This window comes from Pteronotus mesoamericanus, unplaced genomic scaffold, assembly GCF_021234165.1.
Source record: "Pteronotus mesoamericanus isolate MK-2021 breed Mesoamerican mustached bat unplaced genomic scaffold, CSHL_Meso_final scaffold_54, whole genome shotgun sequence".
In the NCBI taxonomy this organism is placed as follows: Eukaryota; Metazoa; Chordata; class Mammalia; order Chiroptera; family Mormoopidae; genus Pteronotus; species Pteronotus mesoamericanus.
In genome coordinates this window covers 78,164,541-78,191,520 of record NW_026555321.1, presented here as the reverse complement: position 1 = coordinate 78,191,520, position 26,980 = coordinate 78,164,541, and the positions used below count along the sequence as shown (strand labels likewise).

General features: G+C 35.6%; 1 protein-coding gene across 4 annotated transcripts in view; it reads left to right on the top strand.

The window, feature by feature from the left end:
- RB1CC1 (RB1 inducible coiled-coil 1) overlaps nucleotides 1-26,980 on the top strand; it is a 97,612-nt gene that overhangs the window by 57,496 nt on the left and 13,136 nt on the right. For 3 of the 4 annotated variants that reach the window (XM_054595012.1, XM_054595011.1, XM_054595014.1), the window contains 8 exons: nucleotides 3,278-3,381; nucleotides 3,799-3,925; nucleotides 4,015-5,915; nucleotides 15,146-15,311; nucleotides 17,759-17,867; nucleotides 17,965-18,205; nucleotides 22,618-22,672; nucleotides 23,687-23,734. In XM_054595012.1, coding sequence (XP_054450987.1) covers nucleotides 3,278-3,381; nucleotides 3,799-3,925; nucleotides 4,015-5,915; nucleotides 15,146-15,311; nucleotides 17,759-17,867; nucleotides 17,965-18,205; nucleotides 22,618-22,672; nucleotides 23,687-23,734 — 2,751 coding nt within the window. The remainder of the gene's footprint in view (nucleotides 1-3,277; nucleotides 3,382-3,798; nucleotides 3,926-4,014; nucleotides 5,916-15,145; nucleotides 15,312-17,758; nucleotides 17,868-17,964; nucleotides 18,206-22,617; nucleotides 22,673-23,686; nucleotides 23,735-26,980) is intronic. The other variant, XM_054595013.1, reaches the window with a different exon arrangement.

Here is a 26,980-nt window from a genome sequence, read left to right as displayed (position 1 = left end):
ATCAAATTTTTTTATCAACATAAAGTTTTTGGCTTTAAATACACCAGTTACAAAGCTTTAAAATATATTTACAGTTTTTTAAAAATTATATTTTATTATGTTATTACAGTTCTCATTTTTCCCCCTTTGCCTCCTTCCACCCAGGGCCCCCTATTCCCTCAGGCAGTCCCCCCACCATTGTTCATGTCCACGGGTCATGAAAAAGTTCTTTGGCTACTCTTGTTTCCTGTACTCTGCATCCTCCTGGCTATTCTGTAACTACCTATTTGTACTTCTTACCTCCTTCACCTCTTAACCTGTTCTCTCCCTCCCACCTCCAATTTGGCAACCATCTGGTAACTAACTTCTCTTGCTGCTTTTAAGAGTCTCTTTTTATCTTTTACCTTTGGCCTTTTAATTATGATATGCCTTGGAGTGGGCCTCTTTGCATCCATCATAATTGGGACTCTCTGTGGTTCCTGGAGGAAGTTTTCTTTCATTATTTTTTCAAATAGATTTCCAATTTTTTGCCCTTTCTCTTCTCCTCTGGCACCCCTGTGATGCAAATGTTGGACCTCTTGAAATTGTCCCAGAGGCTATTTATACTATCCTCATTTTTTTGGATTCTTTTTTTCTCCTTGTTCTGCGTGGTTGTGTTTTGCTGTTTTATGTTCCAAATCATTGACTTGATTTTCAGCTTCATTCACTCTACTGTTGTTTCCCTGTAAGTTGTTCTTTATTTCAGTTAGTGTATGCTTCGTTTCTGACTGGATCTTCTTTTTAAGTTGCTGAGATCCCCATTAAGTTCCTTGAGCATCCTTAAAACCAGTGTTTTGAACTCTGCATCTGATAGATTGTTGATCTCCATTTTGTTTAGCTTTTTCTGGAGTTTTGATCTGTTCTTTCATTTGGGCCCTGTTTCTTTGTCTCCTTGTTTTGGCATTCTCCCTGTGTTTGTTTCTGTCTATTAGGTAGAACTGCTTTGACTCCAAGTCTTGGTAGTGTGGCCTAATGTAGTCGGTGTGCCCTTTCTGTGGGCTGAGTACATCCTCTTGTAGTGGAGCCTTGGTTGCTGTTGGCAGATCAATGGGAGGGACTTAACCAGGCCAGTCAGCTGCAAGGACTACTGACCACCAACCTCCATCGTCCATGGAGGATCAGATGTGCAGGGGCAGGGTGGTGGTGCTCCGGCATGGTCTGTAGCTTTCCAGTGGGTATGCTGGTTCTGGAGTTTCCTGGGTGGTGCAGGCCAATGTCAGCCCCCACCTGTGTTTTGCCCAGGGCACCGTGCCTGAGCTGTAAAACAATCTGAGATGACTGCTACTTATCCTGGGCTTGGACATTCCCAAACAAAGCCAAGCTGTGAATTTAATCTGGCTGCTGCTAGGGCTCTCTGAAGCCAACCTATTGCTTGTTTGATAGGATTTAGGAGCCCAGAGCAGCCATTCTTATGGAAAAGTAGCTTGGGTGGGCTGGTGAATTGGGTAGAGTGGAGTCTCAGGAGATCTCCAAGGGTCAGACAGTGTTAGCCAGGTTTCTGGAGTCTCAGATATGGCGCCAGCTTACCAGCTCGGTGTTTAAAGGGTTTAGCAAAGGGACAATGACCTTTGCTCGCCTTGATGCCAGACACTTCAGTCTCTCCCTCTATTTCAATGGTGCCCTTCAAGCTGCCATCCCAATGCTAGAGCTCTAGAGAGAGTGGGTCTGAGTAGGTAAGCCCATGTATAGGTTTTTTTTAGAGGAACTGACTGGGTCTCCAGCAGTTTCTTTGCCCAATTCAATCCCTGCTGGTTTTTGCAGCCAAAAGTTGTAGGGACTTATCTTCCTGGCACTGGAATCCTGAGCTGGGGGGCCTGGTGTGGGTCTGGGACTCCTCATTCCTGAGATATCCCTCCCAAATTTTTATCCGTGAGGTTCTGGGACCAGCTTGTTCTGCATCTATGCCTTCCAGCCTGGATGGATGTGGTTTCTTTAATTCCATAGTTGTCAGACTTCCATTCACCTCGATTTCATAGTTGTCAGACTTACATTCAGCTTGATTTTTGATGTTCCTCAGTGGTGGTTCAATGTTTTAGTTGTAATTTTGATGTGGTTGTGTGAAGTGGGGAGCCATGTTTACCTGCATTGCCACCTTAGCCATCTTGACTGGAAGGCTATAGTTTTGATCTAGACTCTTCTTAGCATGGAGGGGATGTCTTAGTGAACTGTTAAGATTGATAGGAATAGATTCTCCTATTCGTATTTTGTCTTTCTTTTTCTCCTTTGTCCCTTTCTTTACCTTTTGTTTCTTTCCCTTCCCCTTCTTGCTTTTCTTCACCCTCTATCCTCTCCTATTTTTCTCTCCCTTTTTATTCTTACCCATGGACCCTCTTTCTTTTATTTATGTGTTGACAAATCAGAATAGAGTGACTCTTCAGGTAGCTTTCATTGAAATCATGAAAAATAACTGTGAGATATTTGTAAACCAGATTCCACAAAGTTTAAACCAGGTGCAAGAAGTTTAGGAAGTGCCATAGTTTGCTTTCCTTGTTTGTATTTTCTTAGGCATTCAGCTTAGCTATTAAACAAGTTTCTGTGCTGCATGATTTCTCAGGGCCTTAAATATATATCTAAGAATGAGTAATATAATAGGTTTCCCACATTTATTTATCTAGGAAACTCTGTTTAAATAAGAAAATCTTAACATTTCTAAATCTGTGTAAAGATTGAAACAAATGGAGTTATTTTTAAAGGTTCAGTTCTTGGCAGTATAGTAAAGAAATAGTAGGGCTTACCATGTAATTTCTTTTTTAATTAACTGATTTGTATTTTTAAAAATGTAAAGGTTAAGTGAATGGCAAGGAAACATGGGGAAAAATGATTTTTACCATTTTGAAACAAGGCATGCTGCTAAGTGATAGGGATAGATATAGGGCTCAAATTGGAGAGATCCTCATGATCATTCTATAGGTCAAGGAAAAATTTGAGAATAATTTATGTAGTAGTGAAACAGACGATTCCTTTAATGTTGACAGAAGTGCTAGAATTCCCATAAAAAGATGCTGAAAATAGAAATGGGCAGGAATGAGTACATCAGTTGATTATCAACAGCTTGTGAATCCCAGTTATTTGAGACTCAGAAAAATAATACACCATGTCATTGAATAGTCCTTCATTTTTCATTTATTTTATTCTATTAAATGTGAGTAGATCAATTGAAGCACTTTCATTAATTTGTTTTACTGAATCTGATTATAGGAACAGATGATTTATAAATTTATTCTGTATATTTTATGATAAATTATTATTATTTGTACAGACACAGAAACCTCGAAAGTTTGACTGTGAGCTTCCAGATATTTCATTAAAAGATTTACAGTTTCTGCAATCATTTTGTCCTTCAGAAGTTCAGCCATTCCTCAGGTAAATGTCATTAGTATTTTTAACTTTAGGTATCACCTTACAATGTTTTCATTATTCTGGAGCTGTGGAAAACAGCACCAGCACTCTTGGAGATGCTAGAGTAGAACTATTTTATGATAGACTGTCTCTCGTATGGCTACTTTAAGAAATTTCTGCAGAATGTAAAAATGACCAGAAAATAAATAAATTCCTGTCTTATATGCTATTAATTATTTTCTAGTAGTGGCTCTGATTTTGCATACTGTCAGAGATTTCTGATTTACCATTTTAATGATTATATCTTAGGCTTCTTGAGCTATTTCTGGTATTGAATGAAAGAGGATGATAATGCAGTAATTTTTGACAGATTAAAATGTTTTATTGTATTTATCTTTTCATTAAGAAATTAGAAACCTAATCTGATTACTTTTGTTTCAGGGTTCCCTTACTTTGTGATTTTGAACCACTACACCAGCATGTACTTGCTCTACATAATTTGGTAAAAGCAGCACAAAGTTTGGATGAAATGTCACAGACGATTACAGATCTACTGAGTGAACAAAAGGCAAATTCAGTTCTTTCAAATGATTTACTTTGTTAGTGTAAAACATTTATGTTGCTGCAGCTGTGTAAGCCTTTCTCTCTTTTTTCCAGGCATCCATGAGTCAGACATCCCCACAGTCAGCATCCTCACCAAGGGTAGAAAGTGCAACAGGAATTACAACTACTACCTCACCAAGAACTCCCCCTCCACTCACTGTTCAGGATCCCTTATGTCCTGCAGTATGTCCCTTAGAAGAGTTGTCTCCAGATAGCATTGATGCACATACATTTGATTTTGAAACTATCCCCCATCCCAACATAGAACAGACTATTCACCAAGTTTCATTAGACTTGGATTCATTAGCAGAAAGTCCTGAATCAGATTTTATGTCTGCTGTGAATGAGTTTGTAATAGAAGAAAATTTATCATCTCCTAATCCTATAAGTGATCCACAAAGTCCAGAAATGATGGTGGAGTCACTTTATTCATCAGTTATCAATGCAATAGACAGTAGACGTATGCAGGATACAAATATGTGTGGTAAAGAGGATTCAGGAGATCATGTTTCTCTAAATGTCCAATTGGAAAAATGTAGGGTCGTTGCCCAAGACTCCCAATTCACTATACAAACCATCAAGAAAGACCTCTGCCACTTCAGAACATTTGTACAAAAAGAACAATGTGACTTCTCAAATTCTTTAAAGTGTACAGCAACAGAAATAAGAAACATTATTGAAAAGGTAAAATATTCTGTGGAAGTAACACTAAATGAAAAACATCAAAAAGAACTACAGTCTTTAAAAAGCGAATATGAAGGCAAACTTGATGCACTAATAAAGGAGAGTGAAGAAAACGAAAACAAAATTAAAAAGCTTAAAGGGGACTTAGTGTGCCTTGAGGAGGTTTTACAAAATAAAGATAATGAATTTGCTTTGGTTAAACATGAAAAAGAAGCTGTCATCTGCCTGCAGAATGAAAAGGATCAGAAGTTATTAGAGATGGAAAATATAATTCATGCTCAAAATTGTGAAATTAAAGAACTAAAAGAGTCACGAGAGATAGTGTTAAAAGACTTAAGAAAGCTCCATGATGAAAATGATGAGAAGATCCAGTTGTTGAGGACAGAACTTCAGAGCTTAGAGCAAAGTCATCTAAAGGAATTAGAGGACACTCTGCATGTCAGGCACAAACAGGAGTTTGAGAAAGTTATGACAGACCAGAAAGTTTCTTTGGAGAAATTACAAAATGAAAATCAACAAAGAATCAATGAGATACAAGAGTCTCATGCCACAATTATTCAGGAAAAAGAACAACAGCTACAGGAGTTAAAACTCAAGGTGTCTGATTTGTCAGACATGAGATGTAAGTTAGAGGTTGAACTTGCATTGAAGGAAGCAGAAACTGATGAAATAAAAATTTTGCTGGAAGAAACCAGAGCCCAGCAGAATGAGACCTTAAAATCTCTCCTTGAACAAGAGACAGGAAATTTGAGAACAGAGATAAGTAAACTAAACCAAAAGATTCAGGATAATAGTGAAAATTATCAGGTGGGCCTAGCAGAGCTAAGAACTTTAATGACAATTGAAAAAGATCAGTGTATTTCAGAGTTAATTAGTAAACATGAAGAAGAATCTAATATACTTAAAGCTGAATTAAACCAAGTAACATCATTACATCATCAAGCATTTGAAATAGAAAAAAACCTGAAAGAAGAAATAGTTGAACTGCAGAGTAAATTGGACTCAGCATTGAGTGCTCTTGAAAAACAAAAAGATGAAAAAATCACCCAACAAGAGGAGAGGTATGAAACTCTCATCCAGAAACTTGAGAAGGACAAAGAGAAATTAATCATGAATCAGGAACAAGAGAGAGAAGAGTTAATTAAGAAGCTTAATTGTGAAAAAGAAAAAGCTATTCATAATGCCCTAAAAGAATTTAAATTGGAGAGAGAAGCTGTTGAGAAAGAGTTATTAGAAAAAGTTAAACATCTTGAGAATCAAATAGCAAAAAGGTAAGAATTAACTTTAGCCTGTGATTATAAATTTAAAATGTTGGTGAATCAAATCAATTTTTTGTATAATCATATTACCTTGAGTTACTCATACCTTAGATAAATGTAACAATGAGATATATTTATGAAATTAAAACTTGCGATTTTAAAATAGTTAATATTTATTGCAAACATTCTGAAAGTAACAGACTGCATAAATCTATTAATGGATTTTAAAAATGGATCAGAGTTTTGGATTTCTAGGGAAATGATTTTTTGAAAAATTCAAATGTTTTCAGGAGCTTCTTTTTCCTTTTGTTTATCAATTTCCTTTGTTTTATTTGAAGTTTTTTCCCAAATTCTTGAATTGAAAATTACTTTTCCTCTTTTTAAATTGTGTATGTATATATAAAAAGATAACAGTTTTCTCTGAGCATTGTTTAGTAAAGGCTAAATTCAAGATTGGGGTTATGTATAGTTTCATTATTGTAACTTTCTTGATATTAAAATTTCAGTTATTTCCTTGTTGTTTCAGATGATAGTATTTTTTAAAATTCCAGGTTTTGTATGTGGTGGGTTTTGTTCAATTTTATTAATGTTACTGATGTTATCATTTCTTATTAGAGAAAATTATCTTTAATTTTTCTATTCTTCAAAATTTATTGAGGTGTTTTGTGGCTAATAAAAACCTTTTAGAACATTAATGATTAGTTCTATTATTCGTCCAAGTGAATATATTTATAGTTACGTATACATTATATATTTTAACCTCTGTTTCTTGCCTTACCACTTTTACAGTTTCTTGTGTTTGACTCTGCTGTGTAATATTCATATATTGTCATATAGTTAAATCTCTGTTTTGAAAACAGAAACTCTTTATATATTCTGGGGGGGGATCAAAGAATTTAGTATGGGAATTAGGGTTTACACAAACATTTATAGAACTGGGGCTGGTAGTATCAAAGTAGTCACTACTGAAGGACAGGAAAGTTCTAAGTGAAATATGAGGAAAACATAAGCACCCACCAAAGCTCATTGTTTCTTTGGCTCACTGGGAAGCTGCTGCAACATTCAAGAATCTTTTCAAGCCCCAGTGATGTGGCTCCATCTGCAGTACAAAATGGTAGGAAGCTACTGCGAAACTGCATCTGGATAGAGCCACCTCCCGAGAGTTAGCCTGGGCTGCTTTTCTACTTTCCAAACCTTTTAACTGTTCTTTTCATTGGCAAACTTGAAGTTTAAAGGGGTTTCTGGAAAATAGAGAATCTGCATTACATTGCAGATTAGATTCTAGAAAAGGGGTGAGAGCAATGGCAAGATGACAACAGCCTAGCACTGTACCCTCATTTGAAATTCAGTAATCTTACATATCTCTTTTATTCATATTGAACTTCCAAATAAAGGCACTTACAATGTCATGTTTCTGTCAGATATCATTGAATTTACATCCCTCGTATCTTCTTAGATACCCTATCCTTCTCTTCCAAAGGTGAGACTTAAACTTAATGTCATTCTAGCCATCCTTGAGTGAACATACTGATGTTCATTCATTTTTCCTCATAGATACAATCTCTCTTTGATACTCTGTAAGTTAAATGTTAAAGTATAGGGTTAACTAGCATTATCACAACATATGTTACATACTAGGGGAAAGAGAGAAGGAAAAAAGATAAAAACTTGATTACTATATATAGGTTTAATATATTAAATATATATTTAATCCATGATATATAATCTAATATATTTTATATATATAATTTTCTTTATTTCTGTATTTAGCCTTGTAACTCTGGAAGGTATTTACAGCTTCTATTACCCACTCCACTTTTTACCTTAGATATCACCTCAGCTGATTTTACTTCTTGATCTGAGGAGACTGTCATTAATGGTGCATCCTACAATATAGTTGCAGTAGTTTATCATTTGACTCTTTATCATTGGACACTGTAGTGCCAAGAGACACCCTGGAAAATTCCAGTAATATTCCTCCTGCCCTCATGTAGGACAAACTGTTTCCCATGGATAATTAAGTTTAGTTATATTAATTCAGCCTTCTTTGCCTGTTGGTTGAGTGGCATAAGGAACCCTAATTAGCCAAGTGGTAGTTTAAGCTTCCAGTTCAATGGGACCCTGGTTGTATCTCCTGGTAAAGGAAATTTTTGTGGGGTAGGGGAATGTGGGGGCCATATCTGCTCTGTAAATCAGCATGACCCAGAATTGTAGGGAGAAGAAGCAAAATGTTTGCTAAAGGTTCTAGGAATAACAGAGTAGCTATTCCAGTTTTTATCCTTGGTTCTTCAACCCCATCTATTCTAACTATGGGAGAATTAGTCTCACAGGGTAGTGTCTGGTTCAGAGCATGTATTCCATTCTTTACCTTAACCATCAAAATGTCACCCATCTACTACTATAATTGAGTTTTCAATAAATTGTTCCACAATTGTATCAGGCCAACTGCTTTAGAGATTGGCGCATGTGGTGGGATCTGACTCCCTTGGGCATGAGCCATGGCTATACATCTTTTTCTGTAAAATAAAATCCATTCTTCAGAAGCAATTCTAGAGGAATACCATAAGAGTAAACTAAACCTCCTGTAAGTTCAGGAATGGTGTTTATTGCAGAAACATTGTGGGCATGGAAGGGTAATCTATATAGAGCATGATGAACTGTTATTGTGAGAACAAATTACTGTCCTTTTCACGATGGAAGTGATCAAGAGTCACCAAGTGATTGGTTTCCTGAAAGCGCTGCAGCACTGGGGGTTCACTTTCTGCATGTCATTCACATTTTGAACAGGACTGATGTGGCTAAAGAACTTGCTATACAGAGAATGTTCAACTTGCCCATCTGATTTTTATGAGGTTCCTTGCAGCAGGACATAAAATGCTTAGAGGAATTTATATATCATACTTTTGCCCTTTTTAAGAGGTTCATCCATGTTCCTCTTCTGCAAATCTCCTTGTTCTCAGATTTCAATCTAGTTTCTTCCAAGTCACTCACTTGTTTGACCAGTATCCACAAATCACTATAGTTTTATAGCTGTGGCCATTTCTCCAAGGCATCATCAAGGACACTGCTTAACATGTTGCTACTGGGAAGTTTTCCTTTCACTGCTGTTTTTCATGATAACTCCTCAGTGGGGCTCTAGTATTTAAACTGTGCTTTTGAATAATGTCAGCATATTGTGCAGAATTATCAGGAAACCTGGTCTTCCAGTTATTTTCCCCTCATATTGAATGCCCTACTTGTGATGGAGAGAAAACAAGCAATGTAGCAGGAATAAGAACCTTGGGAACCTGAACCTCTTGAACCTTATTTGTGCCATCAGTACTTGTTAGAACTCCATCCTATATATGCCACATGTACTTGACAGTGGAATACTGCTATGCACACTCAAGTTAATGGGTTGATGAGTTAGATAGCATTTTTATGATCGGCAACTAAGGTAACATGATAACGGGAGACTGTGGTCAGTCTTTCAATATCTATTCAGATCCAGTAGCAGTCCATTTTACAAGAGAAAAATAGCTACCAGCTTCAAAAATTCTGAGGGTCTCAACTGATTCTTCTATAGGACTTGCCAAAATCTCCATGCAGTATCCATTTCTGCTGAAGACACTGTTAGCATCTGCTGGGAAATATGTCTCAAGTGGCAGAGCAACTTGCATGTTAGTGTGGACCTGTTGCAAGAGTGTCTTGCTGTGGGTCTCACACAGAATAGGCAGCCCTAAAAGTTATTTGGTAAATGAGTCATAGCAGCCTGCTCAAATATACCATATACTGACATGCTCCTGACTATTCATGAGCTTTATTGCTCACTCTCTGGTACCTTTTTTTTATTTTTTATTTTTGCTAGTAGAGCTATATTGGAATACAGAGAGCTTGTTCCTTTACCTGTTGCCTGTGGCTGCTTTTGGCAGAGTTGAGTAGTTGTGACAGAGACCATCTGGCTAACAGTTTTGCTAATTACCATGCCCCGCTCCCCGGGGGAAAAAAAAGTTTGTCAACCCCTAATCTATACTAATAGGTATAGACAGGGAAGAAATCACTAGCTACATATCAGGTAGCAGTGACCTTGTTGATTTGCTCCAGTAAAGATGTATGTGAAATAGATTTACTCACTACCTGATTAAGTTTATGATAATCATTTACATGTTTTTATTTGTTTTCTACAGGATACATACATAAGACATAAAAATGTGACAGAAATTTCCTCCCCATGTCGTTTGAAATGAGAGTCAGTTTTAGGGATTTTACCTGGTTCTTTCTGCCATAATAGTCCTCACTCATTCTGTGAGTAACGGGAGCAACAGGGATTTCCCCCTCAGTTTTTATGGCTCTTCTACTGCAGATTCTGAATATGAGGAGATGCCTCTTACCTATGGTGGGGAACCCACTGGGCCCAGACTCCACTTACCACTTGATCGTAAATAATCTGGTGGCAATTAGGTTCCCCTCAGCCAGTGTTCAAGAGTTCCCCCAAATTGGTTAATTACCTTCCCTGAATACTCACCTGGAAAATTGCCACAGGTCCTTGTGGTGAAGGCTAGAAAGAAGACTTAACAGTATAAAATTTTGGCATTGTAGTTGGTGGCCAACTCAGGTCTTGGAAATGAGTAAGGGGTGGTAAGTCCTTTGATTTAGGTTAGTTCTCTGAACACCCTGTACCAAGTTTTAAAAAACACTTTCAAGAAGCCTTTATTAGTCCATTCTAGTATAGCCTTGATAGCTACTGCAAAGATTTTTCTGGGTCAAATGTGATTACTGCACTGGGCTACCTGTAATGGCACCATATCATGTCCCTGGTTAAGGGTCAGTAATTGGCCTCTGTCACTCCAGAAGCCTGTTATTCCCATTAAATTCATTGAATATGAGTAGTTTTATCTCCTTTTGATATCTCTGTCCTGCAGAGCACTACTGCAGGGCCTTTTGAGGCTGTATTTCTCAAAGCTGTGGTGAAGGGGGTATTCATATGTATGCGTATGTGTTACCACCCTCTAAACAGGTAAAAACCAAGGGTAAGTGGGTTCTAACTTTGGTCTCAGTAACCTTTTACACACTCAAAAATTACTGAGGACCCCAAAGTGATTTTGTTTATATAGATTATCAGTATTTTCTGTATTAGAAGTTGAAACACATTTAAAGGATGTTTAGTCATTTTAAAATAATAAACCTACTACATGTTAGCCTAAATAAGACTTTAAATGAAAACTTTTGTAAAATGAAAATCAGTGAGAAGAATTACATTATTTTGTATATTTGCAAATTTATATTTTGGCTTAGTGGATTCTCTTACCTGCTTCTGCATCCAATCTGTTGTAATATCTTTTTATTGAAATATATTGAAAATCCAGCCTTTCTCTTATGGAATTGGAAAGGAATGTTTAAATAGCCATTCAGATAATTGTGGATGTTTTTCCTTGATACTAAATCAAAAGCTAGCAACTGATAATTAGTTTCATTTTGGAATATGAATCTGCATTGTTGGATTTTCTGTTACTCTTAATGCCAATATTCCTTGAACTCTCTTCACTTTGAGTGGATATTTTACCCATATATGATTTTGTAGCACAATAAGTTGGTCATTTGGAAAACACTGGTTTGTTGAGTAACGTATATCTTGGAGGTATTGATACATTTTATTAACACAAAAAAATCATTTGTTAGTATACCTGTGGATTCTATAAGAAAGATCTTAGGTACTGGGAAGCCCTGAAGCTCATACTAGTAGATACAAGTTTTCTTTTTAAAGGGTTACATTTATCATTGGTAACAAATTTGTGAGTTTTTCCTTGAAACAACAGGCTCACATTAATCATTTTTGAGGAAGTCTGTCAAAAACCAAAGTCTGAATAATCAAAGATTGTCATTTTTCAAATAGGAAGTATACGACAAAAAAAGCAGCAAATTCTGCACACAGCTTAAACAGTTGGGCAGGTACTTTGCCATGAGATAGACGTACTTTGTAAGTCGCAGAAGTGCTTTATATGTAGTTGTCATTTTTGTCATAGAATACTTAAAAACAATGTATATTTAATAGTTGGGATTGAATAATATTAATGATTTTTACTACATAAAGATATTTCAGAATAAACCTGCCGCTGCCTTTTTCATTTTGAGTACCTTGAAGTAAAGGAGATGACTAAAAGTTTAGTTTGGTGTTACTGTATTTAATTTATATGAAGATGGCAGAAGTTCCAAAATATATTGTGTGCAAATGTCAATGAGGTGTAAAATACAAATATCCTCTTAGCATTATTGTGAAAATAGTTTTGATCTTACTGATTTCCTGTAAGTATTCTAGTTACCCCCAGGGTTCTGTGGATCAAATCACATTGATGTAGAGAATGGTGGCAAACTTTCTGTAAAAGGCCACATTGTAAATATGTTGGGCTCTGTGAGCCAGATGGTCTCCTCTGAGCTAAACAGCTTTACTGTGGTAACCAGAGAGGAGTGAGACAATAGAAATGGGTATGTCTTGTATTCCAATAAAACTTAAACTACACAAATAGGTGGTAACAGGCTGGATCCGGTCTGCAGTTCTTTGATTGCCTATTTGTGGTCTGGAGTATTTCATTCACTCTGGCATCTTATTTTTGTTTAACGTTGACCATTGGGTCCAGGTTTCAGGCAATTAACTTAGCAAACTATTAATTGACATTGACATTAATTAACTGACAATTAATAGTCAATTAATTAATTGACTGTTCTGACATTGAACCTAGAATATATGGTCATTACATTAATACAAATAATTTTGGCTTGTTTTAGCACTTTGTCCTTCCTGTTCTTACACTAGATCTATTTACATGTGTATTTCCTATGCTTCTTTCAAAATAAATGAAAAAACTTGGAATTGCAATTCCTCCTTTTTAAAAAACAAACAAACAAAAAAACACATTTCCTTGGAATCTGGGATTTGAGTGTACCAAGGGGTCTGGGAGTAATGAAATGGTTGGAGAGGTTATTGAGAAGGATGAGCTTGTTGAGAAGGGCACCTCAGGTAAGGTGACCATAATCTCAAATAAGGGAGAAGAGATGGCCACTGATAAGGCAGACTTGGGTGGGATTTGGAGGGGCATCTGGGACATCTCCAAAACCTTGCTTTTAGTCATTTGATCCCAGACAACTACAGGTGTCATCTGTTCTGCCATGGAATGCCCTCGTCTACCAAAGTTCCATTTTGCACTGGTGTTGGGATAATTACTACCTTCAGATCAAAGCAGATCAGAGAATTCAAGATTCTTGTCTTTAGGGGTTCCCCCCCCCCCATCTAGGAATATATTTGTGTCTATCTGGATTGAACTTAGAAAACAGAACTTCCTCTAAACCCTTCAAGATAGAGGGTTTAATATTGAATTAGAACTTCCATGAAATTTTGGAGAGCTGGCTGGTGGAAGTGAAGGGTAAGGGAGTCAAAGTCCTGGAAACCTATAGTTTGAAAGTCATCTGAAACACCAAAGTTGGTGGCTGATTAAGGAACTGCTACAGTTTGTGGGGGACTTCTACCAATCGTCTACTGAGACACCCATAGAGGTAGTTTACTTAGAAACCCCTTATGAATCTTAAATTACCCACATGTCTAAGCATAAGCCATCTCTGGAGACTGATCAACTCTTTCTCTTTAGCACTTCAGATTTTATGTGGATGTCTTTTGTTCACAAACTTGGAACCAGTCCCCCACCTCAGAATTCACTGGGAAAAGGATTCTGGATGATGTAGTTCTTAGTTTCTCTTCCATGCAGAGGAAACAACACTTCCTCCACAAGTCAGGTTTTGAAGTGGCAAACAATCCCTTAGAAAAATGATTAGAGGATATGAAGAGATAGATCAAAGAAGAAATACAAACGGCCTATATGTGAATAGCTGTTCAGTCTACTTGAGATTAAGGAAATGCAGAATTAAAATAACTTTCCTATATAAATGGGAAAAATTAAATCAGTAGTGTATATTATTTTTAAGAATGTAAAGGAAAGGGCTTTCTTATATACCTGGGTACAAAGAAAAAGAATGCATAATATATATATTTTTTTTCCCGATATCTGGACATCTACCTACTTCACAGTTCATAGCCATGCTTCCAAGGAGTAGAGGATGTGGATCTGGGGGAGTACAGGAAAATTGACATTTTTTAAAATCGTTCTCAAGAGTTTTAAAAAACAGTGACACGATAATTGTGTACTAGGCCCAGATCTAATATAGTCAGTGATAGAAAGTTCAAGCATTAAGATGATATAGTTTGTATTCAATGCAGATTTTGCAGTTACTAGAAATACAGGATGTAATGGAATCTTGTGCTATACATATATTAATGGTGGGATAGTATCAACCAGAGATGCCTTATTTCAAGTTCTGTGTATAATAGTATAGAAGTTTCCAACTGGTAACAAATGTGTCAGCTTTTTTGACCTCCAATTTCCAGACCTTAGGGTATTAATATGTACAAAGGCAGGAATATGTAATTTTTTCCTATTTTGAGGGGAAGTGCTGGGGAACCGTTACTGATAAAGTATCATTTAAATTTGAGTAATTGTATGTTTAAAACATTCAGTTGACTTAGTTGCACAAATAATTTGGGAATATTTTATGAGAATATACTAAAGAGAGGTAACCTCTTTGATGGGATTAATTCTCTACCTGGACGAACTTGATGTAAAGGATTATATGGTTGAAAGTAGATAAGATTAACTTGTATACCAGAACTTAAAATAATGATTAACTTGTGTTTGTGCTTTTCTCTTTGCCTTGTCCTCTTTTATGAGGTTAGCAAGTTTGGAGGGAAATGAATATGAATTCGGGAATATGTTGATTTACTCCATGTGAACATCTAAATTCAGCTTTAGTTTTGTGTTTATTACTTAAAATGAAGCAAAACCTTTTCTTTTTCCTCCTCTCAGTTGTCATGTATTTTGCAGTTGTAGGAATAGTAAAATTGAAATTTGAAGTTGAGCTCTGGAGAAGTATATAATTTTTATATTAAAAAATTACCATTTTCTGGTAGAAGTAGCATAATTATTCAACCATGTTGGTTTTAGAGAATATGTAATCTTTTAAACTTTAACCTTGTATTTGTTTCCCTTACCTTGGTGGATAAAAAGAGAGGGTTCATATGTCTTTAACACCAGTTAACTCTACTGTTAGGTTTAAGAAAGATCTATAGCTTTTTTGATGTCAGCTAGTTAGGATACTTAGTCTATTTGGGATTACATCTGCAATTTTGAAAAAATAAATTTAATGCTCTAACTTTCAAGTTCTGCCATTGAATCTGCCAGAGAAGATTCTTCAAGCTTAGTTGCTGAACTTCAAGAAAAGCTTCAGGAAGAAAAGGCTAAGTTTTTAGAACAACTTGAAGAACAAGAGAAAAGAAAGAATGAAGAAATGCAGAATGTTCGAACATCTTTGATTGCTGAACAACAGGTATGTTCTCCTGCCCCCTTTTCATTATTTTGAAATGCTAAGGCTAAGGAAGGTAAATATAAATTAAGAAATGTAATTTCTTCGTGCAGCTGATGATTTGTTATATCTTAAGTGTGATTTTCCTATATTGATCCTATTAATATTTATTAAATATCTTTATGATAAAAGTATTTTTAAAGGTCTTTATGTCACATGAATAGGTGCTTCAAAATGAAATAGTCCTAGATTAGAAATTAGGAAATGTGAATTATGTGTATAGTTTCTTGATTACCTATGTGATCTTAGATGTGTCTTTTAATTTCTTTAAGACTCAGATGTTTTGCAAAATGAAAGTGCTATACTATACTATACTTATATAAGTTCTAAAATTTTATTATTCTTAGTTACATGCTGATCAGTACAAATATTTTGTACTTTTTATCATTTTTATTCATGATGGCTGGTGGTAGGCCACAGGTGAATGTTGTTGAACATTGCTGATTCAGTTATTAATATTGATCAATGGTGAGTGGTAAAGCTTGTGAGGTAAACAGGGGCCAGACCATTAAGGACTATAGCGTGCCTTGTTAGGGAGTTTGTACTTACTTCAGTTAATATACTTAGAGGAATGACACAACTGGATTATACTCAATCAATCAAAATTGCCCCCTTGGATGTGAAGTGAATAAAAGAGTAGAGGACTGTGAGGCACAGGCACGTGTAGGAGCAGTTGCTTTTCTGTTGCTTCAAGCCAGGGATAACATTGACATACCTTTTATATCCCAAGAAATGCTTTTCTGAAACTGATTCACAAGTTACAGTTGACATATACATTTAATACAATGTTACTTTTCTTAAAATGATAATTTTAAATGGTCTTTTTAGAGTTTAAAAAAATGTCTATTGGAACAGGGAAAAAATGCAGTTCAAAACCCTAGGAGCTTTACATTTTAAGGATTAGGGAAAGAAAGACAGTCTGAGAAAGGGGAATGAGGAAAAATAACCATAACAAAGAAGAGAGTAGCTTCATGAAACCAAGAAAATTAATTATTCAGGGAGTGGGAATAGCCAGCAGTTTTAAGTAAGAATTATCGATGACAAGAGGTCATTAATGATGTCTCAGTTTTTTAAAAAATCTAACTTTGTACATGAAATAGACCTTTTTCACTCCCTTGACTTCTTTCTCTCTGTATGCTCCTTTGTGCGCACATATGCACTTTCAGATATACAAAAGTAAGGTGGGGATGAATAAATTGACTGAAACCAAAAAGATAAAATTGGCAGCTATCTAATTTAAATTTAGATATTTTTACTTTAAGGTCTCTTAATATTTGTGAAATGAGATTAGGAGAGATGACTTCTAAAGTATCTTCCAATTTCAAATAGTAGGAATATTAAGTGGCAGTAATTTGATTTGTAACTAGTTTATATGAGTTACTTGAGCCTAGTTCTTAGCCCTTGTTTCTCATATGCTTATTATAAATTACATTAACTTTTCTAAAACTCTATCCCATATTATAGAAACAGCCATGACTAATACACTGTCATAAATGTTTATTAATTTTCTATACATAAATAATAATACATAGAACTGGCTTAATACAAACACGTATATATCGTAAATATTTTTTTGAGAGCTCTTCCTGGGATGCTTTCTGGCTAGAAATGATATTTAACTCAGTTTTTAATGAATTCACCAATTTTGACCTAAAAATGCCATGTTCTTATTAAATCTCACTTTTTCCAACATTATTGGTATTCATTGGTAGAAGGATCATGATCCTTAATTTTAGAAATAGAAATGCTTGGTAGATGGTAAGAGTCAATTTAGATCACTTCATTATTCATCTGTTGCTCTTAAGTTTTAAGATCTTAATAGAGATCTTATCAATGAAATTTTTGACAATTTAGTCACTTTATAAAATAAACTGTGCAGTTAAGTAGGCAGTTCAGTTGGATATATGAGTTTTACAGTAAGAAAGTTTTCATGTAAGTTGAGTAACAAGTCTAGCCATTATAGAGCAGAGATGCAGTGGCCATTGAAATATCCACATAAGAGATGGAGACAGGATAAAGTCATTCTGAAATGACTTTAAATATAAATTAAGAAATTTATTGTGGGAATCAAGATTTAGCTAAAGACAGGAAGATTCCAGAGGCAGGAAGATTCCTAAAAAAATAGGTAGGGTATGTAATAGCCCTTGTTTATTTGTTGATCATTTTATTTCTTTCCCCCAAATTGTGCTTTTCTTCTGACAGTAATTATGTGGATAATATCTTAACATGGAACCAGGAAAATACAATCACATTGTATTTACCACAGTATAACATTTTTATTTAAAAATAAACCATTAGTAAATTGCATTTCAGTTTCTGCACATGTATCATGTAAATATTTGCAAGTTCATTTTTTTTAGCCCTAGTTGCTATGTGCGTGCAGATAATTTGATACTTATTCTGTGTTCTAGACCAATTTTAACACTGTTCTAACAAGAGAGAAAATGAAAAAAGAAAACATAATTCATGATCTGAATGATAAGTTGAAAAGTACAATGCAACAGCAAGAGCGAGATAAAGGTTAGTAATGTTTTGTAATATATTTTAATTCCTTTTTTAAATTAACAATAATTTGAAATGTTTTATAATGATTTTTTCATCTTGGGGTACCCTTCAGATTTGATAGAGTCATTATCTGAAGATCGAGCTCGCTTACTTGAAGAAAAGAAAAAACTTGAAGAAGAACTGAGTAAGTTGCGCGGTAGCAGTTTCGTTCCATCACCGTATGTACCTACAGCTCCAGAACTTTATGGAGCTTGTGCACCTGAACTCCCAGGGGAAACAGAGAGATCAGCCATTGAAACACAAGATGAAGCAAGAGTGGACTCTGCAATGGAGACAAGCATGATGTCTGTACAGTAAGTGCACCTTTCTTCAACTGTCATAAATAATATACTTTTAAACCACTAGTGCACTTCTGTAAGCTAAAAATTCTAACAATAGGAAATATAGTTAGCACTACTGGATGTCCGTAGCCCATATATCTAAAAGTTGTGCCACTTTAATTCTTTAAGCTATAAATATGACAAATATTAAAAATTTAACTAACATGCAAAACAGAGATAGACTCATAGATGGAGAACAGATGACTGCTAATGTATGGGATAAGTTAGGGGGTGGAGGGATTGAGCAAAAAGGTAAAAGGACTCATGGACATGGACAACAGTGTGGTGATTGCTGGGGGGAGGAGGTATAGGGGACTAAATGTAGTTATACCCCAACAAATTGGACAACCTAGAAGAAATGCATAAATTCCTAGAAATGTACAATCATCCAAGACTGAATCATGAAGAAAATCTGAACAGACTAATTGCTAGTGAGGAGATTGGATCAGTAATCAAAAAGCTCCCAGCAAAGAAAAGTCCAGGACCAAATGACTTCATAGGTGAATTTTACTGAACATTTTTAAAAGAATACCAAACTTTGGAAATGCTTTCAAAATACAAAAGAGGAAGGAACATTACCAAACTCATGTTATGCGGCCAGCATTACCCTGATAGCAAAGCCTGATGACACTACAAGAAAAGAAAATTATAGGCCATTATCCCTGATGAACATAGATACAGAAATGCTCAACAAAATATTAGCAAACTGAATTCAACAGTACATTAAACGGATCATACAGCATGATCAATTGGGATTTATTTTCAGGGAATCAAGATTATTCAACATCACAAATCAATCAATGTGATAATCACATTAACAAAATTAAAGGCAAATCATATAATTGTCTCAATAGATGCAGAAAAAAAATCATGTGGCAAACTTGGACATCACTGTAATATACTGGAAGTTCTAACGAGCAATTAAGCAAGGAAAAGAAATAAAAGGCATCCATATTGGAAAGGAAGAAGTGAATTTATCCTTTTACTGATGTTACTACATTCTATATAAACCTTTATGACTCTACCAAAAAGCAGTTGGAAGTAGTACATACTTTGAGTAAACTTGTAGGATACAAAATCGGTATACAGAAATCAGTTGTGTTTCTATTGACTAACAGCATGCTGTCAGAGAATTGAAGAAAACAGTTCCATTTACAATTGCACCAAAAAAACTAAAATACTTAAAAATAAATTTAACCAAGGAGATAAAAGACCTATACACTGAAAGCTGTAAGACATTGATGAAGGAAATTGAAGAAGACATGGATGGAATGGTATCCAGCGTTCATGAGTTGGAAGAATTAACATAGTTGAAATGTCCATTCTATCCAGAGTGATACACAGATTTTATTAAATCCTTATGAAAATTTCAAAGACATTTTCCATAGAGAAAAAGAGCAATGCCGAAATTCATATGGAACAAGATGCTGAATTGCTAAAACAGTCTTGAACAAGAACAAAACTGGAGGCATCACACTTCCTGATTTCAAACAACCTTACAATGTTACAGTAATCAAGCAGTATGTTATTGCCATAAGAACAGACACATAGCTCAGTGGAACAGAATAGAGATCCCAGAAGTAAACCCCTACATATATGCTCAACTGTATTTGACAGGGGAGTCAGGGATACTCAATGAGGAAAGGAAAATTTCTTCAATAAGTGGTGTTGAGGAAATTGGACAGCCATGTGCATAAGAACGACACTGGATCCCTATCTTAACACTGCACAAAAAAAATCAACTCAGAATGGATTAATGATTTGAACATAATCCCTGAAACCATAAAATTTGCAGAAAATATAGGGGGCAAGCTTTTTGATATTGGTCTTGGCAGTGATTTGGGGGGGGGCGGGCGGGGTTACACTGAAAGCCAATGAAACAAAAACAAAACTAAATAAGTGGGACTATATCAAACCAAAAAGCTCCTGCACAGAAAATAAAACCATCAGCAAAGTGAAAAGCCACCCTATGGAATGGGTGAAAATATTTGCAAATCATACATCTGATAAATTGTTTATCTATACGACAAGGTCTGTCCAGAAAGTATCCAGCCACCTACTATGAAAAATAAGAGGCATTTATTGAAGAAAATAAAACATACAAGAAACATTGTACATAAGACAATGACACCTCAGTCTCTTTCAAAGTAGGCACATTGGGACTTCACACAGTTCTCCCAATCGCCATCAGCTGCCCTGTCATATTTTCCTGAATTTCATTAATAGTCTGAAATCTCTTCCCTTCCAAAGGTGATTTAATTTTTGGAACAGCCAGAGGTCACAGGACGCCAAATCTGGGCTGCAAGAGGGCTGAGTCACCTCAGTGACTTGATGTTTCACCAGAAAAACTGCACAAGGCATGATGTTTGAGCTGGCGGGTTGTAATAAAGCTGCCAGTCACCAGTTGCCCATAGCTTTGGCCTTCTGAATCCTCTGAATAGTTTCCGCGGAGGAATGTTCAAGCTTAATGCAAAATATGATGCAGATCTGTTGCTGTACTCACCCAGTCATTTTGACTGTGACAGCCACACAGTATGCATGCTCACTCTGACATCTACTGCCCCCACTGACTAGTACTGTGAAATCATCATTGTTCACACACGTTCATTCCAGTACGTCCTCCTTGGCTGCCAGGTTACATCGATGTTGCACAAACCATTCTCATTATATTACCAATGGCTGGACTTTTTCTGGACAGACCTCATCATATTAATCACCTCAACACTGTTATCAAAAGGCAAGAGGTAACTAATCAAAACCATAATGAGAAATCACCTCACTTCTATTAGGGTGGCTGTTATCAAAAAGACAAGCAGTAACGAATGCTGGTGAATTTCTGAGTGAAAAGGGAACCCTAGTGCATTGTTGGTGGGAATGTAAATAATACAGCCACTATGGAAAGCAGTATGGAGGTTCCTCAAAAAATTAAAAATAAAATTATTATTCAATCCAGCAATTTCACCTTAGGGTATATGCCCTAAGGAAATGAAGCCATTATCTTAAGGGATGGAAATCCACATCAGGGCAGAATTATTCCCATTATTTATTGTAAACTTTTCATAGGGAAACATACTAAATATTGATAAGTACAGTAAGGAAATGGTGAAAATAGCCCTGGCCTGTAGCTCGGTTGGTAAGAGCATTGTCCTGATACACCAAGGTTGCAGGTTTGATCCTTAGTCAGGGCACATTTACAAATCAACCAATGAATGCATAAATAGGTGGAATAACAAATTGATGTCTCTCTCTCTTTCTCTCTCTCTCTCTCTCTCAAATTAATACATTTAAAAATAGAAGATATAAATGGGATTATTATATAAAGAAGGAAATAATTTCTTTTGCAACAATGTGGGTTAACCTTCAGGGCACCATTATGCCAAACAAGTAAGGCAGACAGAGACAAATACTGCATGGTATCCCTGGTAGTATATGGAATTTAAAAAAAAAAAGTCTCATAGAAACTCTAGAAAAGTTGTTGCCAGGAGGTGGGGGAATAGGGAGAGCTTGCTAAAAAGGTGCAAATTTTCAGTTATAGAATGACTAATATATAATGAATTAAGAGCTGACTATATTCACCATATTATACATTAGATAACACTGTATTGTACAGGTGAAAATTGGTAAGAGTAGAATGTCAAATGTGATCTCCATTTTCCCCCCAAAAGGTAAGTGATACATGTGTTAACTCAAAGGAAGTACTCTTTTCACAGTGTATACATATACCAAATCATCATGTTGCACACATTAAACATCTTACAATTTTATTTGTCAATTTTACATCAATAAAAATAAAAAGCTACACACTTTTTTCTTTTCTAATTAGTTTATTAATAATTTAGTGTGATGTGGAAATTCATACATGGCATACTGACTAGCACATTGTAGCCACTTAGTAATGCTTTCAAAGTCTTTATTGAGATTTGATTTATTTTTTTGTATACTGAAATTATGAGTTCTGTAAGCTCACTCAAGGGTATGTGGCATTTTGTTTTGTTTTTAGTTTGAATGGTTAAGCCACCCAAGAGCTACCACTTCTTTCTTCACGTGTACTCATTCCACACATAGGATCAAGAAGGTTCTTAATCCCTGAAAGAAGAAAAAAAAATACTTGACATTGAAAGGACATTATCCTAGAAAAAGGCATAGGCAAATTTTTTGCTTATACATAATTTCAAAAGGTTTATTAGGTCTAAGTTTCAGGACCTCTGGTACCAAGAATGTACACCATTGAAATGTACCCTAACTTAAACAGAAGGCTTTTAAAAATGTAGTACAGTCCCTTAAATTTTAAAGTACTTTGTAGTAGTTAAATTTCTAAAATCCTTTTGAAGAATTTAAAGTGCAGAATTTTATGACTTAAACTAAAATAATTTATTTTCTCTTAGAGAAAATATCCCTATGCTATCTGAAGAAAAACAGAGGATAATGCTGTTAGAACGAGTAAGTAAATTATTTCCTTTAATTGAAATATTTTAATATGTTCACTCTGAGGATGCAGTTAAATTTTATGCTGAAAACCTACCCTATTTATGTTTATAAATTTTTTAATGGTTATTTTTGTGGTTAATATTTTGAGAAGTGGCTAACAAATGACAGTCTTAAGCCTCTTACTTGTCATATCTTTCCAATAAATGAAGTGTGTATTAGAGAAAAAGATTAGTGGTCTTTATAAAATAAATATATGCAATAATAGTATTTTTCATTAGCTCAGAGTTCATTAAAACATTGTAAGTATGAATTTTACAGATTTCAAGAACAAAGTATTAAATATCTGAATTGGGCAAAAATAGAGTATGTGAATAATGAAGAAAAGTTATGTTTTATATAGAGATTAATTGAAATGAATATGAAAAATTTGTCAATAAGTGGTTTCCTCACAATTGTACTATCAGGTAATGTCATTTTGGTTTAAATTCAATATATCTTTGTTTATAGATTGCTTCTCATTCTTTGGGTTTTTAAGACTTTCAGTACGGTTTTTTTTTTTTGTTTGTTTGCTCTTTACAAGCTTATCTTATAAGAACATAGTCAAAATTGTGCCACCTTGTGTTCTAGGATGCATGTTTTTGTTATTAAAAGGTTGTATGATCATTTACTTTAGAATCAACTGAGGTATATGCAGATCCCCTCCTTTAAGGCCAGAACTATTAGGAGAGTCTTTGGTATAGATCTCAGATATTTACTGCATACTTAAATATTTCACCAGTGATATGATTCTGATGCATATTAAACTTTGAGAATCCTTGGCTTAAGTAAATATACTAAAATTGTTCTTACTATCTTTTAAAAAAGTTAATAATTAAAACAGTGGGAAAGGATCTACAAAAAAATACATCATACTAACCTTTCAAACTGCAACCGAGCATCCATCTGAAAAAAATTTTGACAATCATTACGTTTAAACTTTAGTAGGTAGAAGAATAAACCACAGGTGTCTTTTTTACCCCCTTGCAGACATTACAATTAAAAGAAGAAGAAAACAAGCGGTTAAATCAAAGACTGGTAAGTTTTTTCTTGTCCAATTGATCTTAACATTTAAAAAAATATTTATTGTATTTCATCATGAAGATCTACTGTCAAATGTATGTTTGGTTAATCATTTCTAGTAGTTTGTGTTGAGTCATGTTGGTCATTAACCAGTGATTCTTAGAGTTATCATCTGTGATTGTGTACCTCGTGTACATGACTAATATAACTTTAAAAGCAGTGAACAAATCAAAACAGCTGTTTTTATCATTTTTTAAAGATTTTATATATTTATTTTTAGAGAGAGGGGAAAGGAGGGGGAAAGAAATGGAGAGAAACATCCATGTGCTTGAGAGACATAGAGCTATTGCCTCTCGCACTCCCTCACCCAGGGACCTGGCCTGCAACCCAGGCATGTTCTCTGACTGGGAATCGAACTGGCAACCTTTTGGTTTGCAGGATGACACCCATCCTGCTGAGCCATGCTAGTCAGGGCTTTTATTTTTTCTTTTTTTCTTTTCCCCCTCTTCTTCCACAATAAGCTATAATCTCTAGGACTTTATAATTATGCTTTATAATTATGTGTTTGTAACATCAATTAGGATTCTTAAGTCAATAAATAAGTTAGAGCTACTCTTCAGAATCCTTTTGAAGATTAGCGTGTTTACTCAAGTGTACATAATTAATACATTATATTTGTTCACAAATTTTTCTTTATTTTTTTAACTGAAGGTGATTGAGCCTGACACCATGCATGAAGTACTATGTATGGTCTGCTAGATTACCTTGACTTTATCCTAACCTGTGTATTTAACCAAGTGCTAGAACAATCATTTTTAGTCAATATTATGTTTTAATGAAGCAATTATTTCATTTTTCAAATTCTAATGATTATAGTTTTCATGGAAATAGGAACTGTTTAAGGCCTGTCTTTTAGGAAAACACCTGCTTGCTCTTGTATGCCTTTTTTAACTTGAACAGCAAAAATTACATATTAATACTATAGTGATTAGATTGTCAGTCATTAACTTACTGTAATAATCTTAAGGCTATTTGATATTTTTATAAGTAGAGCAAACTGTTTCTTTTTTAAGATATTATTTATTTATTTTTAGACAGAGGAAAGGAGGGAGGGAAGGAGAGAAACATCAATGGTGGGTTTCTTAACACACCAATGTGTTAAGAAACGTCTCACGTACCCCCTACTGGGGACCTGGCCTGCTACCCGGTCATGTGTCCTGACTGGGGATCAAACTGGCGACCCTTTGGTTTGCAGGCCGATGCTCAAGCCACAGAGCAACAGCAGTCAGAGCCCAGCAGTTTTTCAAAAAGAATTGCCTATCTCAGACATCACTCAACATTGTGTTCTGTGCAGCATTCCCAATGGAATATAAGCTCTTTTGGCAAGGGTTTTAGTCTGTTTTATTCACTGCTGTATTCATAGCACCTAGAACAGTAGCTGGTACAGTCCCCAGTAGATGCTTGAGAAATGTTTATGAATGACAGAATTTTGCCATTCAGGTCCAAAGAGCGCCCTACTCCCACCCAGAGTGTCTCAATGGAAATTGTACTTTCATATCAATGTACAACTCTATGCACAGTGTTTCCTCATATCTAAGCCCTTGTTTTAATAAATTTATGAACTTAGTATTTTCAAAAAATCTGAGTAAATGGAATATGTCTGAAAAATGGATACTCAAACGTGTATTCACTGGCAGCATATAGACCAATTGGATGATTTTGATAATCAGTTGCTATACACTTTTAGGCCTTTCTAGTCATTATTTGTTGTAGTTCTTTTCTTTTTCTTTTTTTTTTTTTTCAGACCATATAAACATTTATTTTGTCTTTCCATTTACTGAATTAAAACTCACTATTTTGTCTAATCTTTTTGCTTCTTCGCAACTCTCTCCAATATTTCCTTGACTTTAGACCTCTCTGTATATCCAGTCTCTTCTTGAGAACTGTTTTTCTGTTAAGCCAGCTCCAGACTGTTCTCCCTTTGTCTTTTCATTCTCTGGGAAGCCCCCTGTTTCCCTGTGACACTCAGTTTCCCCACGACTTTCACTCATGTATACTGTGGGAGCCTGCCTCAATTATCACAGTGTATTTGATTCAAAAATTACTTCAGGCCTTCCTCGCCTATTTGAAATCTAGACGTGAATGTCCAATGCCTATTAAATCTTTGCTTGGATTTCTAAACCAATGGCAAACTTGATGCTGACAAAACAGAAATCTCCTTCTGATTTTTTTTAAATTTTATTTTAATTTATTTTTTCAAATACATTTGTCTCTGCCTACCCCCCATCACTTCCCTTGCCCCTTCCCTCCTTCCCTCCCTCAGCTCTTCCCCTTTGGTTTTGTCCATGAGTCCTTGCTTATATATTCCTTGACTTTCCCCTTCCCTTCCTTTTCCCCGCCCCCCCCCCCCTCCGTTCCTCTTGTCTCTGTTGGTTTCTTTTCCTTTCAGTGTTGCTGGTCTTATTTTCCTTGCATCTTTGTATTGTTGGTTAGGTTCCACTTATAGGTGAGATCATTAGGTATTTGTCTTTCGCCCCCTGGCTTATTTCGCTTAGCATAATGCTCTCCAGTTCCATCCATGCTGTCGCGAAGTTTAGTAGTTCTTTTTCTTTCTTCTGCGTAGTATTCCATTGTGTATATGTATCATAACTTTTTGATCCAATCATCTACTGATGGGCATTTAGGTTGCTTCCAACACTTGGCTATTGTAAATTGTGCTGTTATGAACATTGGGGTGCATAGGTTCTTCTGTATTGGCGTTTTGGTGTTCTCAGGGTATAGTCCCAGCAGGGGAATCCCTGGATCAAAAGGCAGTTCCATTTTCAGCTTTTTGAGGATATTCCACACTGCTTTCCACAGTGGCTGCACCAGTCTGCATTCGCGCCAACAGTGGACTAGTGTTCCCTTTTCTCCACAGCCTCGCCAGCACCTGTTGTTTGTTGATCTGTTTATGATGTCCATTCTGACCGGTATGAGGTGCTACCTCATGGTGGTTTTGATCTGCATTTCTCTGATGGCTAGTGATGCTGAGCATCCTTTCAAATGCCTCTTGGCCCTCGTATCTTCTCCTTGGAAAAGAGTCTGCCCAGGTCCTTTGCCCATTTTTTGATTGCATCATTTGTCTTCTTGGAGTGGAGTCAAATGAGTTCTTTATATATCTTGGAGATCAAACCTCTATCTGATGTATCATTAGCGAATATATTTTCCCATAGAATTGGCTCCCTTTTCATTTTGCTGATGTTTTCTTTAGCCATGCAGAAG